Source organism: Carassius gibelio, chromosome A22 (genome assembly GCF_023724105.1).
Source record: "Carassius gibelio isolate Cgi1373 ecotype wild population from Czech Republic chromosome A22, carGib1.2-hapl.c, whole genome shotgun sequence".
NCBI lineage: Eukaryota > Metazoa > Chordata > Actinopteri > Cypriniformes > Cyprinidae > Carassius > Carassius gibelio.
This window is the reverse complement of record NC_068392.1, coordinates 520365-534300: the sequence shown is the minus strand read 5'-3', so window position 1 is coordinate 534300 and position 13936 is coordinate 520365. Positions and strand designations below refer to the sequence as shown.

At 43.3% G+C, this 13936-nt stretch overlaps 2 protein-coding genes and 1 long non-coding RNA gene across 7 annotated transcripts in view; 1 reads left to right on the top strand and 2 right to left on the bottom strand.

Annotated features, from left to right (window-relative positions):
- Window positions 1-4993, bottom strand: part of LOC127942991 (hornerin-like) — a 225032-nt gene extending 220039 nt beyond the window's left edge. The window contains exons 1-3 of the mRNA XM_052539059.1: window positions 3467-4993; window positions 3061-3370; window positions 2227-2982 (exon numbers count right to left, since the gene is read on the bottom strand). Of these exons, the coding sequence (XP_052395019.1) occupies window positions 2227-2982; window positions 3061-3370; window positions 3467-4021 (1621 nt within the window). The 5' untranslated portion in view covers window positions 4022-4993. The remainder of the gene's footprint in view (window positions 1-2226; window positions 2983-3060; window positions 3371-3466) is intronic.
- The window catches only part of LOC127942996 (ubiquitin carboxyl-terminal hydrolase 47-like), a 52842-nt gene that overhangs the window by 36228 nt on the left and 2678 nt on the right, over window positions 1-13936 (bottom strand). Inside the window, exons 10-18 of one of the 5 annotated variants that reach the window (XR_008149520.1) lie at window positions 13826-13921; window positions 13546-13674; window positions 13285-13413; window positions 13175-13197; window positions 12342-12376; window positions 11967-12032; window positions 11452-11540; window positions 11320-11356; window positions 10407-10951 (exon numbers count right to left, since the gene is read on the bottom strand). Coding sequence is in view for 4 of the 5 variants with exons in the window: in XM_052539083.1 (XP_052395043.1) it covers window positions 10770-10951; window positions 11320-11356; window positions 11452-11540; window positions 11967-12032; window positions 12342-12376; window positions 13175-13197; window positions 13285-13413; window positions 13546-13674; window positions 13826-13921 (786 nt within the window). In the remaining variant the exon portion in view is untranslated. Of the gene's footprint in view, window positions 1-10341; window positions 10952-11319; window positions 11357-11451; window positions 11541-11966; window positions 12033-12341; window positions 12377-13174; window positions 13198-13284; window positions 13414-13545; window positions 13675-13825; window positions 13922-13936 lie in introns of those variants that run through there. The other 4 variants (XM_052539084.1, XM_052539083.1, XM_052539086.1 and 1 more) reach the window with 4 other exon arrangements.
- LOC127943004 (uncharacterized) lies at window positions 5687-10734 on the top strand. The gene is made up of 8 exons (XR_008149523.1): window positions 5687-5864; window positions 6105-6176; window positions 6864-6934; window positions 8334-8812; window positions 8913-8984; window positions 9126-9263; window positions 9685-9774; window positions 9880-10734. It is a non-coding gene; the product is annotated as an uncharacterized LOC127943004 (long non-coding RNA).

Sequence of the window (13936 nt, the reverse complement as noted above, 5' to 3'; positions counted from 1 at the left end):
TTAGCTTGTTCAGGTGTGTTTGATGGGGGTTGGATGAGCTGAAAGCTGCATTCAAGCCATGTCATAATAATTAAGGTAGCCTAATTACGAGAGGATTGTGCTTTTCTACGGCAACACAATCAACTGCGAAATGAATCTGCAGTGGTCAGGTGGTACAGCGGTCATGTTGTGATACCGTACAAGAATTAAAATATATATTAATAAGTTCACGGTGTTAATATTTACTCTGAATTCTCTAAACGGGGACAGATATTAAAAGCAGCTGTAACTGTTATGAATATGAGAATATGATGTTAGTTCTTTAAATGTAAACTAGTTGTGAGGGACTGATGTGTTTGTAGCGCCACCCATCGACCATTAAACACTGACCCGCAGCAAAGGACTGATTAACTTGTAATCCATAGCCAGATAACTGAAATGAAGAACGAACTGCAATATTTCATAAAAGTACTAGTCAAACCATAGGATGGGTGTTAATTATTTTACTGTTCACATAATATTTTAGCTATAAAGCCGTATTTCAATTGCACGTAAATGGTTTGACTAGCAAAGACCCTAATGTTTCATAGTATTTATGTTTAAATTATACTGAAAACATTACACTGTTATGAAAATACTTGCAGTTTTGTAAAAGGTCTCATTAGGATTGTCTCATTACACCGTTTTGACCAGTAGGTGGAACCCGCGTGACACGAGTCAAATGACTCAAAACGGTGTATCTTTTTGTTGTTGACCGTATGCCGCAGGATCATATATTTCTCCGTGCAATTCGCTAACAGGGGTCCATTGTTCATTCCAGTCATAGTTTTGCAGAAGAAGAGTAAAGGTTTAAATGATTATATATTTTTTTTTAAATGGCCAAAGCAAGTGAAAACTGGGATGAAGACAGTGTGATCAACATTCTCAAAAACTAAAGTCTTTCATTCCCCCTTTTTCACCCCATTTATTTGACATGTAGACCTTTACTAACAACAGAGTTTAGCTCCAAACCTAGTTAAACACACCTAGTGGCCCTGAAAGACCGGAGTTGCCTATCCCTGATCTACAGCAAGCCTCTGTCTGTTTCATGTTGGACTCTTCAAACGAAAAAGGCATTGAGGTTTCTTTCAGTGTTTGAGCCGTCTTGCGGTTTCTGAATTCCATTTACATACAAATAGCTAGTTAGTGTATAGTTTTAAATGAAACTAAATTTTTACCGTTAGTATAGGTGAGACAAGAGTGATTAGAAATTTAAGAATTAAACTTCATTGCATTTAAACAGTTCTGCTCACGTAAAAGGTTTCTATTTGGATGAGGGTAAGCCTCTATGAAACTACACATTACTCAGCAGAGAGTTTACGAACTACGTCCTGACTTACGAACAACTGGTGCAACCAAATAGTGTAGATTTAGTCACAAACTAGCTAGTGGTTATTAAAGCCTTGTGGTCTTAACGTTCTAATTTAAGAACTTACGAATGGCTGGTGCAACCCTACCCAGGTCTCAAGGAGAGGAACTTAAAAGCACTGTGAGAAACAGCCAAATAATACCAAAAAAAACCCAACTCTTCAAATCAAGCAATTCTTTATTTGAGGTGGAGCAGACCGAAAAGCTTTCAAAACAGTTGAGCAAACAAGGAAACCATGCCATAGGATTAACACTGAATTGAAAAGATCTCCAGTAAGCATTAAGCAAAAGTCCCATGTCCACTTCAATGACCACATCCCTGACCCTTCTGTTGACTTCTTCCCTGACCTCTTCCACTTCCATGTCCCTGTACCTGGCCTTGACAGCTTCCCTGACCCTGTCCGCTTCCCTGACCTTGTCCCTGTCCCTGACCCTGGCCTTGTCCCTGACCGCTTCCCTGACCTTGTCCCTGTCCCTGACCCTGGCCTTGTCCCTGACCGCTTCCCTGACCCTGGCCTTGTCCCTGACCTTGTCCCTGACCGCTTCCCTGGCCTTGTCCCTGACCGCTTCCCTGGCCCTGTCCCTGGCCGCTTCCCTGGCCCTGTCCCTGACCCTGTCCCTGACCGCGTCCCTGGCCCTGTCCCTGGCCGCTTCCCTGGCCTTGTCCCTGGCCTTGTCCGCTTCCCTGGCCCTGACCGCTTCCCTGGCCTTGTCCCTGACCCTGTCCCTGGCCGCTTCCCTGGCCCTGTCCCTGGCCGCTTCCCTGGCCTTGTCCCTGACCCTGTCCCTGGCCGCTTCCCTGGCCCTGTCCCTGGCCGCTTCCCTGGCCTTGTCCCTGACCCTGTCCCTGACCCTGTCCCTGGCCGCTTCCCTGGCCCTGTCCCTGGCCGCTTCCCTGGCCCTGTCCCTGGCCCTGTCCCTGACCGCTTCCCTGACCCTGTCCCTGACCCTGTCCCTGACCGCTTCCCTGGCCCTGTCCCTGACCGCTTCCCTGTCCCTGACCGCTTCCCTGTCCCTGTCCCTGACCGCTTCCCTGTCCCTGTCCCTGACCGCTTCCCTGTCCCTGACCCTGTCCCTGACCGCTTCCCTGGCCCTGTCCCTGTCCCTGACCGCTTCCCTGGCCCTGTCCCTGACCTTGTCCCTGACCGCTTCCTTGTCCCTGACCTTGACCTTGACCTTGGCCTTGTCCCTGTCCTTGGCCCTGACCCTGGCCTTGGCCCTGGCCCTGACCCTGGCCTTGTCCCTGGCCTTGTCCCTGACCCTGGCCGCGTCCCTGGCCTTGGCCCTGACCCTGGCCGCGTCCCTGGCCTTGTCCCTGACCCTGGCCGCGTCCCTGGCCCTGTCCTTGGCCCTGACCGCTTCCCTGGCCCTGTCCTTGGCCTTGTCCCTGGCCTTGGCCTTGTCCCTGTCCCTGGCCTTGTCCCTGGCCTTGTCCCTGGCCTTGTCCCTGGCCTTGTCCCTGGCCTTGTCCCTGGCCTTGTCCCTGGCCTTGTCCCTGGCCTTGTCCCTGGCCTTGTCCCTGGCCTTGTCCCTGGCCCTGTCCCTGGCCCTGTCCCTGGCCCTGTCCCTGGCCCTGTCCCTGGCCCTGTCCCTGGCCTTGGCCCTGGCCCTGGCCTTGGCCCTGGCCCTGGCCTTGGCCCTGTCCTTGGCCCTGACCCTGGCCCTGTCCCTGACCGCTTCCTTGGCCTTGTCCCTGACCGCTTCCCTGGCCTTGTCCCTGACCGCTTCCCTGGCCTTGTCCCTGTCCCTGGCCCTGTCCTTGTCCCTGTCCCTGACCGCTTCCCTGGCCCTGGCCCTGACCTTGTCCCTGACCGCTTCCCTGGCCTTGTCCCTGACCGCTTCCCTGGCCCTGTCCCTGACCCTGTCCGCTTCCCTGGCCTTGTCCCAGACCCTGACCGCTTCCCTGGCCCTGTCCCTGACCCTGACCCTGTCCCTGGCCCTGGCCTTGTCCCTGGCCCTGACCGCTTCCCTGGCCTTGTCCCTGACCCTGTCCCTGACCGCTTCCCTGGCCCTGGCCCTGTCCCTGGCCCTGGCCCTGGCCTTGTCCCTGGCCGCTTCCCTGGCCTTGTCCCTGGCCTTGTCCCTGGCCTTGTCCCTGACCGCTTCCCTGACCTTGTCCCTGTCCCTGACCGCGTCCCTGACCGCGTCCCTGGCCCTGACCGCTTCCCTGGCCTTGTCCCTGACCTTGTCCCTGGCCCAGTCCCTGTCCACTTCCCTGGCCCTGTCCCTGACCCTGGCCGCTTCCCTGGCCCTGTCCCTGACCTTGGCCGCTTCCCTGGCCCTGTCCCTGACCCTGGCCGCTTCCCTGGCCCTGTCCCTGACCCTGGCCGCTTCCCTGGCCCTGTCCCTGACCCTGGCCGCTTCCCTGGCCCTGTCCCTGACCCTGGCCGCTTCCCTGGCCCTGTCCGCTTCCCTGGCCCTGTCCCTGACCCTGGCCGCTTCCCTGGCCCTGTCCCTGACCCTGGCCGCTTCCCTGGCCCTGTCCACGAACCGGTCCATGTCCCTGACAGCTCATCTGACCTCTTCCCTGACCACGTGGTTCGCTGCATGCAAAGCCACCGGTGGTTGGGCAACACTTCTGTGTGGCAGGACACTGGCCATCATGGAAACAGCTTTCAGCACACAGTGGGATCATCTCTGGTAAGGGACACTGACCCGGCTTCACTGCGTGCACACAGACGGTCAGCTTTAGTTTGTGCACATAGTCAGCCACTTCAATATACAGCACGACACACTCAAAGCATGAACAGCAAGTTAGTATTATTCCTCTTTTGTGAAGTCATCCTGTGCATTAATCTATCCTAAGTGATAGATTCAAAACCTACTTCAGACGAGAACAAGGAAAAATTTCTGCTTAAAACCAACATGGAATTCAACGGGTTACGGGTGTTGTTTTAAGACCCTTAGCAGCCATTAAATGAAACTCACTGAAAACAGGCAGCACACAAACAGGCCCACAGTCAAATCGACAGCATTTGTGTCCTCCAGGGCAGTCTTCATCAGAAGAACATCCTCGACGGGCCGGCACGAACGTCAGCGTCGCCGGACAAAAACCATCCACTAGAGGATTCAAGAGGATCATTTTCAGAGGCCAGAGAGTGTGGCTTCAGCATTTGTGTATCAGGGCTTTAAATACAGATTCTACGTGTCTGTTCAGATCAAGACTTTTAAAGCCTACACATTCCTAAACTGTTAATTACTCTCTAACACTGAGCCACTTGTTTCTGCATTTCTTCAGGTTGTGTAATGAAGTCAACAGATCTTGTCACCTGTGTTACGTCTTTGAATAGCATGAGCGATGCTCAAGTATCCGAACAGATACAACAAAGCAGCAATCAACGAGAAATCCACTCGAGCGGTCATCCTCCCGACCTGTGATCTCACAACAAACTCTGCTGGAAAAGGCCCTGAATTTGTGCGTCAGAAGAAGCACACAAAGCTAAACCAACACGTGTTGCTGCAGTAGCAAACTCTGTGTAAAATGGGTTCCTAAAAAATCCAAGGAGATCAATTCCAACGTTGATCAAGCTCACCTGCCTGTAGCTTTCCAGTAGTCTGGAAGGCCTTAATTAGCTTGTTCAGGTGTGTTTGATGGGGGTTGGATGAGCTGAAAGCTGCATTCAAGCCATGTCATAATAATTAAGGTAGCCTAATTACGAGAGGATTGTGCTTTTCTACGGCAACACAATCAACTGCGAAATGAATCTGCAGTGGTCAGGTGGTACAGCGGTCATGTTGTGATACCGTACAAGAATTAAAATATATATTAATAAGTTCACGGTGTTAATATTTACTCTGAATTCTCTAAACGGGGACAGATATTAAAAGCAGCTGTAACTGTTATGAATATGAGAATATGATGTTAGTTCTTTAAATGTAAACTAGTTGTGAGGGACTGATGTGTTTGTAGCGCCACCCATCGACCATTAAACACTGACCCGCAGCACAGGACTGATTAACTTGTAATCCATAGCCAGATAACTGAAATGAAGAACGAACTGCAATATTTCATAAAAGTACTAGTCAAACCATAGGATGGGTGTTAATTATTTTACTGTTCACATAATATTTTAGCTATAAAGCCGTATTTCAATTGCACGTAAATGGTTTGACTAGCAAAGACCCTAATGTTTCATAGTATTTATGTTTAAATTATACTGAAAACATTACACTGTTATGAAAATACTTGCAGTTTTGTAAAAGGTCTCATTAGGATTGTCTCATTACACCGTTTTGACCAGTAGGTGGAACCCGCGTGACACGAGTCAAATGACTCAAAACGGTGTATCTTTTTGTTGTTGACCGTCTGCCGCAGGATCATATATTTCTCCGTGCAATTCGCTAACAGGGGTCCATTGTTCATTCCAGTCATAGTTTTGCAGAAGAAAAATACATTTTAGTGATTAAATCAAAAATGGCTGAAGCAAGTGAAAACTGGGATGAAGAAGACAGTGTGATCAACATTCTCAAAAACTGTAGTAAGTATTTCATTCCCCCTTTTCTCCCTATTTATTCGACATGTAGACTTTTACTAACAATCAGTTATTGGATAATTCATATGCAGAAAGAGACAATATAGAAACCTTATTTTTTAATATATTCTATGCAAAATTCCCCTTTAAAACTAAAGTGAAACTGACCAGCATGGTATTTCAAATAAACTATTTACAGGTCTATTAAAATTCAGAAAACTGGATGTTATTTATTTTGAAACCAAGGTATCCAAAAAACGCGACTGCAACAGTTAGATGGTAACTCTGAGGAAAGAACAGCAACAGGAAGGACTTTTGGTGAGTGAGTGTTACTAACAATGTTCTGACAAAGTCTGTTGTGCTGTATTATTTTGTGACTGCCATAACTGAAATTATTTAAGGATTAGTTCGCCTTAAAAAAAAATGTACCCCATGATTTACTCACCGTCAAGCCATCTAAATGACTTTTTCTTTCAGATGAATACAAACAGGGTTATATTAAAATAAAATATGTCCTGCTCTTCCAAGCTTTATAATGGCAGTGAATGGGTGTCATTTTTCACTAGTCCAATGAAGCACATCCATCCATCATATAAAGTGTCTCACACGGCTCCTTGGGGTGAATAAATGTGAAACAAAATGTGTTTGTGTAAGAAGAAACATATCCATATTTAAAACTTTATAAACTTAAATCTCTAGCTTTTGCTAACTGACATACACTCGTTCATTCCACCGTAGGATGCAGGCGTAAACATTATTGGGCTTTTAAAACATCAGCACCCATTTACTGCCATTATAAAGCTTAGAAGAGACATGTTTTAATACAACTCTGATTGGATTCCTCTGATCGTCTGAAAGAAGAAAGTCATACACACCTAGAATGATTTGAGGGTGAGTAAATAATTTTATTTTGAGGTGAACTGCCTCTTTAAGGTGCTTCATAGATGTTTGGTCTAGTTCTGTTTGGCCATCAAAAACGTAATCAATTCATTTCTGTTTCATCAGTGGAATTGCCTTGTGGTCATCGAAGGCCAGCACATTACATCATCGCTTGGTTCAAGTATTATCTTAAACAGGTAGGTCACATTACACTCTGTGTACACACTCAGGATGTAACGATTAACCGCAAGCTGATTGAAAATTGATTCAAATATGTGACGATTCAAATCAAGATTCATTTAGTGGTAGTTTATATGAATGTGTATAGTTTCACAAAACTGAAGTCAAACCATTCTGTTTTTGCTTCAAATTATTTCTTCTAAATGCATAAATTTAAATACATTTAAAATTAAAGTGGTTTTATCTCATTTTAAATGGAAAGAGCACAGACAGTTAAAGCCTTATTTTGTTTATATGAAGAGATTTATTTGTTAATCAGGTTAAAAACATGCTAGTCACTTGTTTATAATGTTATCAACATGCTAGAAACTTTTTAACGACATACTAATGACTTGCTAATAATGCTAATGACAGGCTAGTGACTTGCTAGTCATGCTAGCAGCATGCTAGTCACTTGTTAATCATGCTAACAACATGCTAATCACTTGCTAATCATGTTGGTAACATGCTAGCAACATGCTACTAACATGTTAATCATGCTAATGAGATGCTAGTCACTTTGTAGTAATGGTAACAAAATGCTAGTCACTTGCTAACCATGCTAGTCACTTTCTAGTAATGGTAACAACATGCTAGTCACTTGCTAATCATGTTGGTAACATGCTAGCGACATGCTACTAACATGTTAATCATGCTAATGACATGCTAGTCACTTTCTAGTAATGGTAACAACATGCTAGTCACTTGCTAATCATGCTAGTCACTTTCTATTAATGGTAACAACATGCTAGTCACGTGCTAATCATGCTAGCAACATGCCAATTTACTATTTCTTATCTATTTATCTATTTATTTATTTTTCTGATAGATTGTATTGTCTGCAAAGCTTTAAAACTGCTTAAAAATAGATAAAAATGAAAACCCTCAAACTCAAACTACGCTTTTACAAGTAGTTCAAACTTTCTGGCTAGGCTTTTTCAAGCCAACTTAAAGTTTTCCTACAAACTTTACTATCTATGTTTATTTGTGTTCTTCATTTAGTTGATTTGGGGCTTGTTTTAAAATTTCAGTTTAGTTTTGTTATTTACATTTACATTATATTTACATTAAGTCATTTAGCAGATGCTTTCATCCAAAGCCACTTACAGATGAGGTCAACAGAAGAAATCAAAACCAACAAGAGTAATGTTATGCAAGGGCTATATTAGTATATTATTATAGTGTTATATTTCATATAGCATTTTGTCCAAGAGCTAATAAAAGGACACATTAAATTTATAATTAGTCTTTAATCTCAGTTTGTTTAAAAATAACTGTGAATCGAATCATTGAGTGAATCGTTACATCTCTAGTACACACTTCCTGACACTGATTCCTGTGCTGCGTTTGCATCTGTAACCAGTTCTCATGTTTTAGAGAGAGCCTGAGTTCAGCTGTCCTGCGTTTAATGAGGGCCGGCGGAGATCCTGTGGACTGAAGCTGTCTTATCCGTCCGTCTGTCGACTGATGTCCAGCAAACAGAGGCAGATCTTAGAGGAGAACCTCAGTCTTCTCACTGCTAGAAAGCTGTTGGAGTTGGATTTGAAAACCATGAATTCCTCACAGGGATAGTTTAACACCAAATCAAATGACACCTTCATTCACTTTCACCAGGCTTGATTTCTGAGTGAACTATCTCTTTACAGTATACACAGTTTAGTTATCTGTCACACTGTAATCCGAAGCGGTTTCTGAAGTGTCCTGTCCTACGTGGAAAGACGAGATCAGACAAACCTGTGTGTGCACTGCACCATCTGCACAGCCACCAACAAACACACATACTACTTCTGCTGGAGCTGCCGGAGCCTACCCATAATGCACTGCGCTGCAGCAACAACAGCTGTGGACAGGAAGCGGTAGACACACTGCACATCTGCACATGCTCTGGGAACTTATGATTGATTTATGAAACCAAAAGGACTTCTGTTGAATCCTCTATTTTATGCTTGTGAACAGATAACTGACGATTCTTTGGTGCCATGCACACCTGAATTTAAAGAGAAGAAGCTTTTAAAAAAAGGCAATGTTGTAAGTATATCTGACATCGACTGCTACTTTAATACAACATGTGGACACGAATCATTAAATTGCTGTTTGTGTAACGATGTTATAAAGCCCTGTATTATCGTGGGAACTATCCTGACTCTCTTTTCCTCTTCCTCTCTCAAGATTTACCCGATGAAGGACAAGTCCTCTGACAGAAAACATTACCTATGTGGAGTTTGAATATGGAGATGATCGGGTCGAGAGCGACTGCTGAAGGCTCTCGGTTACACTGTGCACACACTGAGAGACCTCACAGCACAGGTACATTTACAGTATACACCAGCGCTCAATAGTGCATTATAATGAAGTGTCATGTTTCTATGCTGCTGTCACTTTAAGACCTAATGTTGGTGTGCAGGCTATGAGCGTTGCCATGCGAGACTTCGCCCGGCGACAGGAGCACAGCCAATCAGACAGCTGCTTCGTGGTGTTCATGTCACAAGGGAGTCTCCAGCATAGTCAATTCTGACGGGGAAGAGGACGTTTTCTCCACAGATGAAATCTATACTTGCTTGAACACCTCAAACTGTCCTGGACTGCTAGACAAGCCTAAAATCATCCTCATCCACAGACGAACAGCTAATTACAATCACAGTTTATTGACTTCAGTGTCAGCACCATGTGCATGACCTCCAAGCTTCAAACAGAGACTTGATGGTTTGTGTCTTACTGTATATCTCAGGTAATGATGGATGTGTGGATGTCCAGGACGGCACGCCAAAGACCGAGCAACGAGAGAAAGACTTCTGCTGCCTGAGGTCCTCCACTCCCGGTAAACACCTTCACAACATCTTAAAACACCAGAGGCTTCTACGCTCTCAATGCACTGCTTGTTTGGCTCCAAGCTGTCATACAGTAATGTGCTTTCTTTATTCAGATACTGTTTCCTACAGGAATCCTGACAGAGGCTCAGATTTCATCCAAGATATCGTGGAGATATTTAAAAAGCATGCTCATGAGGATCACATCGAGGAGCTTTTCAGGAAGCAATGCCACTATCAACTACTTTCAGAGATGTATTGTTATAACTCAGCTCTTAGGTCCTGTGCTAAACGTGTGTGGTATGACCCTTTCTTTTTTGGTTGACTGGTCAGTATGTGTAGCTGGTCTGTTGATAGGAGTTTTCCTCTTGTTAACAGGTCCTTCAGAAGAAGTTTAAGGAGCATCATCCGTGTCAGATGCCGTGCAAAGACAGAACAACACTATCTTAAGAAGTTCTACCTCTTCCCGGGGCTGTGAAACACAACCAGATCTGATTACTATTATGTCCTCTTATTTAAGAATTGTGTGTAGAAATGAAAATTAGAAATTAAATCCTCAATAAAAACATTTCAGTCACACAGTATATATATATCAGTGAGATACCAGTTTTATTTTCTGTGAACAGCTGTAAATCTGCATCACAGTAGTTGACTGGTGATAGTTGCTTGTTTGACGAATACAATACGCTTTCGTAAGATACATGGAGAATTATAAATCAGAGCAGAAACTGGTGAACGAACTGATGACGAATGATTCAGTGATGTCATCATCCAGTTCAGCTCTCGTCCAATAGTGTCCGTGCAATCAGTCAACTTCGGTGATAGAAAATGGAGAGAAACCCTTGGGATTTCGATGTCCGAGTACAGACATTATATAATATTTAACAGATCAGCAGTTCCTGTACACATGTACATAAACTATGATTCACATTTTAAACTGAATGCACATTAATTAAAACTTTTACAAATTATCACACACAGTTTTGTCTCTTTTCTTCATGATATGTTACATCTTTCTGCTTCTGATGTCGATCTCTCTCGTCTCTGTCTCTTCGTGATTAGACTTGACATTTCTTTTACTGGCTTTCTCCTTTTTATGCATGCTCTCAGTTTTCTCGTGCTTTCTTTTATGTGGTTTCTTGGGCTCATCACAAAGTCTCTGTCTCAGACGCCGCGTCACAGCAGACTCTGAGGAGACATCCATCGATCATGAGCATCTCAATCAAACACTGGCATATAACAAGTGCTTAAGAGCTCAAGAAACGGCCAGGAATATCTGCATAAGGCAACACTATTAAACAACAATGGTTCATATTTGCTATTTAGCTACCAACCAAGAAACAGCAAGAGGAATTCACTGCAAAAACAAAGTAATTTTGTCTTGTTTTCCATTACAAATATGAAACCAGATTCATTTACTTGAAAAGCCAGATAACTTCAGATAAGAAGTGTTTTCTGAAAAATGTATCAAAATGTTGTTTGTTTGTGATTAACATGAGAAAAATGATTTTATCTATGATCTTCAGTAAAATCAAATCAATTCTCAGTTGGTTTACCTTCCAGATGTGGTTTATTATGAGCTGCAGCACACTGCTGAAAAAGAAGAAAAGAAGAATGATTTGCAGTCATTGGATACGTCCTTTAACAAGTGTTTCTTATAAAAGATAAATCAGCTCAGATTGAGTCACCCCAGCTCTGCCCGTTTCCACCGGTTCTCCTGCTTCAGCAGATTTAGTTTTGGGTTCTTCTTCGTCCTCCACCCGTGCAACTGACGAAGCTATAAAAGCACAAAAATCAGACACGGATGTTGCTTTATGAAGTTATTTAATTTGGCCTAACCAAGCTGAACAACAGGTAAAAAGCATGTGCTCCTGACGAAATCCACCTCACAGAAAACATGGATTGAAACATGGAACAACACAATGTTTCAGTCCACAACCCCTGTCCAGTTCAGCAACTGGCAAATATCATGAAACCTGAAGAATACCACACTGTGATGTGTGCTGCCAGCGATGTAGATCTAGATGCAGAGTTAATGAAAGTGTGTAGAAACAGCAGCGGTGTACACACAAAGATCATAAGAGATGAACCAAAGGGAAAACTACAAACTCACTGCAGGAAACAGGAACACCAACAACACATCATGCATTGACATGATTCTGAGCGAGCCTGAAGTGCTTTGGCTAAATGTAGAAGGACTCACATGGTTCTTCAGTTCTGGCAGAATTCTGGGTTACTTTCCTCGTCTTAGAAACTGGAGGACTGTCGACTGAGGAGAAAAAACCCTTAATAGTGCGAAACTCACATATGTGCCAAGATTCACACATTTATGTATGTATGATATATGCACCATATTTGCACTCTGATGAATGTTAAAATAAATAAATAATCCATAAAGGAACAATATGATCCTTTGCACTAGCAGGGCCCTATTAAAATCATATAGATATTATACATGCAATAGCATGTTTAGCTGTCATTGTTCATTAGTATTTTAATTGTTTAGTTTTTTTAAGAACCAGCCTTTGTTCAACACGAGAGAATTTGAGATTAAATGCAAAATTGTGAATGTACTCACGTTTCTGGTACAAGAGCAAGTAAGCTTCCCTAGACCTACATTAAAAAGAAACTACAGTTACTTAGTTAATTCTGTGATATGATATGCATTCATTCATAGTTGATTCACTTATCTTTTTATAAAATAGGCATTAAAGTCCACTATGCAAACTTAAATTGATTTAATTTATGAACACTTTGGAATATAGACCTAAAGTCTGTTTTTAAAGAAGACAATCAGCAGATTATTGCAAAAGTGGAGTTTTTTCAGAAAACAAAGTATCAAACATTTATAGAAACTTCAGTGTATTGTAAATACATTTTTATTTATTATATATATTTTACATTACAGGTTTTACTCAGAAATGTGTATAAAATTAAAGCATTATTCTAAATAAGTTTTGTTCCAAATTTGAAGTTGATATGAAAAAATGTTACGATTTTAAGGCGTCATACCACATACAGCCAACAGGTGCCATCAAAAACAATGTAATGCATTTTTCTGTGACAAATGTCTAGTTTCTCTGTTAATATTACTTCTCTCTCCTGACACTCAGACCTTTCCAATGATATGTTTGTTGCCAAGATTATAAAAAGCTGAGAGTCAAAAAGACTGTAATGCATTTTGTAATATGACACTTGACTCCGCCCACTAAGGGGGAGGAGACCGCCATAAGATTTTAAGTACCATTTCCAAGGTAATGCAATGTCCGATTTCAAAATGGATTTCACAGGATGAATCTGGGGCTTCTAAGCTTATGATGATTACTAGAAGATTTGAACAAAAAAACAAAAAAAGAGCGCCAAGCGTCCCACAGGTGGGACGGTGACAGGTAAGGGTTAAGAGTCACTCACCTTTCCAGTTTGCGCTCATCAATCTGAAGGAAATCACAAGAGCACAGCTGAGTGATATAAAGCAGCAGTGGTATTTATCATTAAAGTCTTAAATGGATAATGATCATTACCTCTGTGACATGACTGTCATCAAAACAGTACCACCTGTTCTCAGTGAACGAGCGGATGTCCGCGGTGTAGTGACCCCCAGAACGACTGCCCCTGTGATTGATCACGGCATAGAGAGCATATCTGTGCTCCTGAAACAACATCACGCACGGGTTAACACTAAAGACTGATTCACATCTGTCTGTGTTCTCTAATAGTGTGTCTTCATCCCGTCAGAGCCCAATCGAAGGGTCTATCGTGTGGCGTTTAGGGGGGACACGTACCCCGAGAGATAAATGAAGCGGTACATCCATGGGGCAATCGTTCTTCTCAAACCCACACGACCAGCAGTCATACTCAAACCTTTTCAGGTGCAGAGACAGTATTGCTGGATACTTGTGTATCTCACAACCCTGTTTAAAGCAGAAATACAGTTCTATATCAGCAAACCTGTAAAGCATCACACAAATATATCTGAACAGAAGACATTACTCTGGGACTCTACCAGCTTTGGAGAGATTAGGCTTTTATCCGTACACCGACAGCAGTAAAAACTCATCTTACCCATGTGGTGTCTCGTTTCTCGTCGCAGGTTTCACAGTACATCTGGTCGTCTCCAACTAATGTTGTAGATTCAAAATAAGATCGAACCCCGTCTTCCTGAAAAATCAAAGT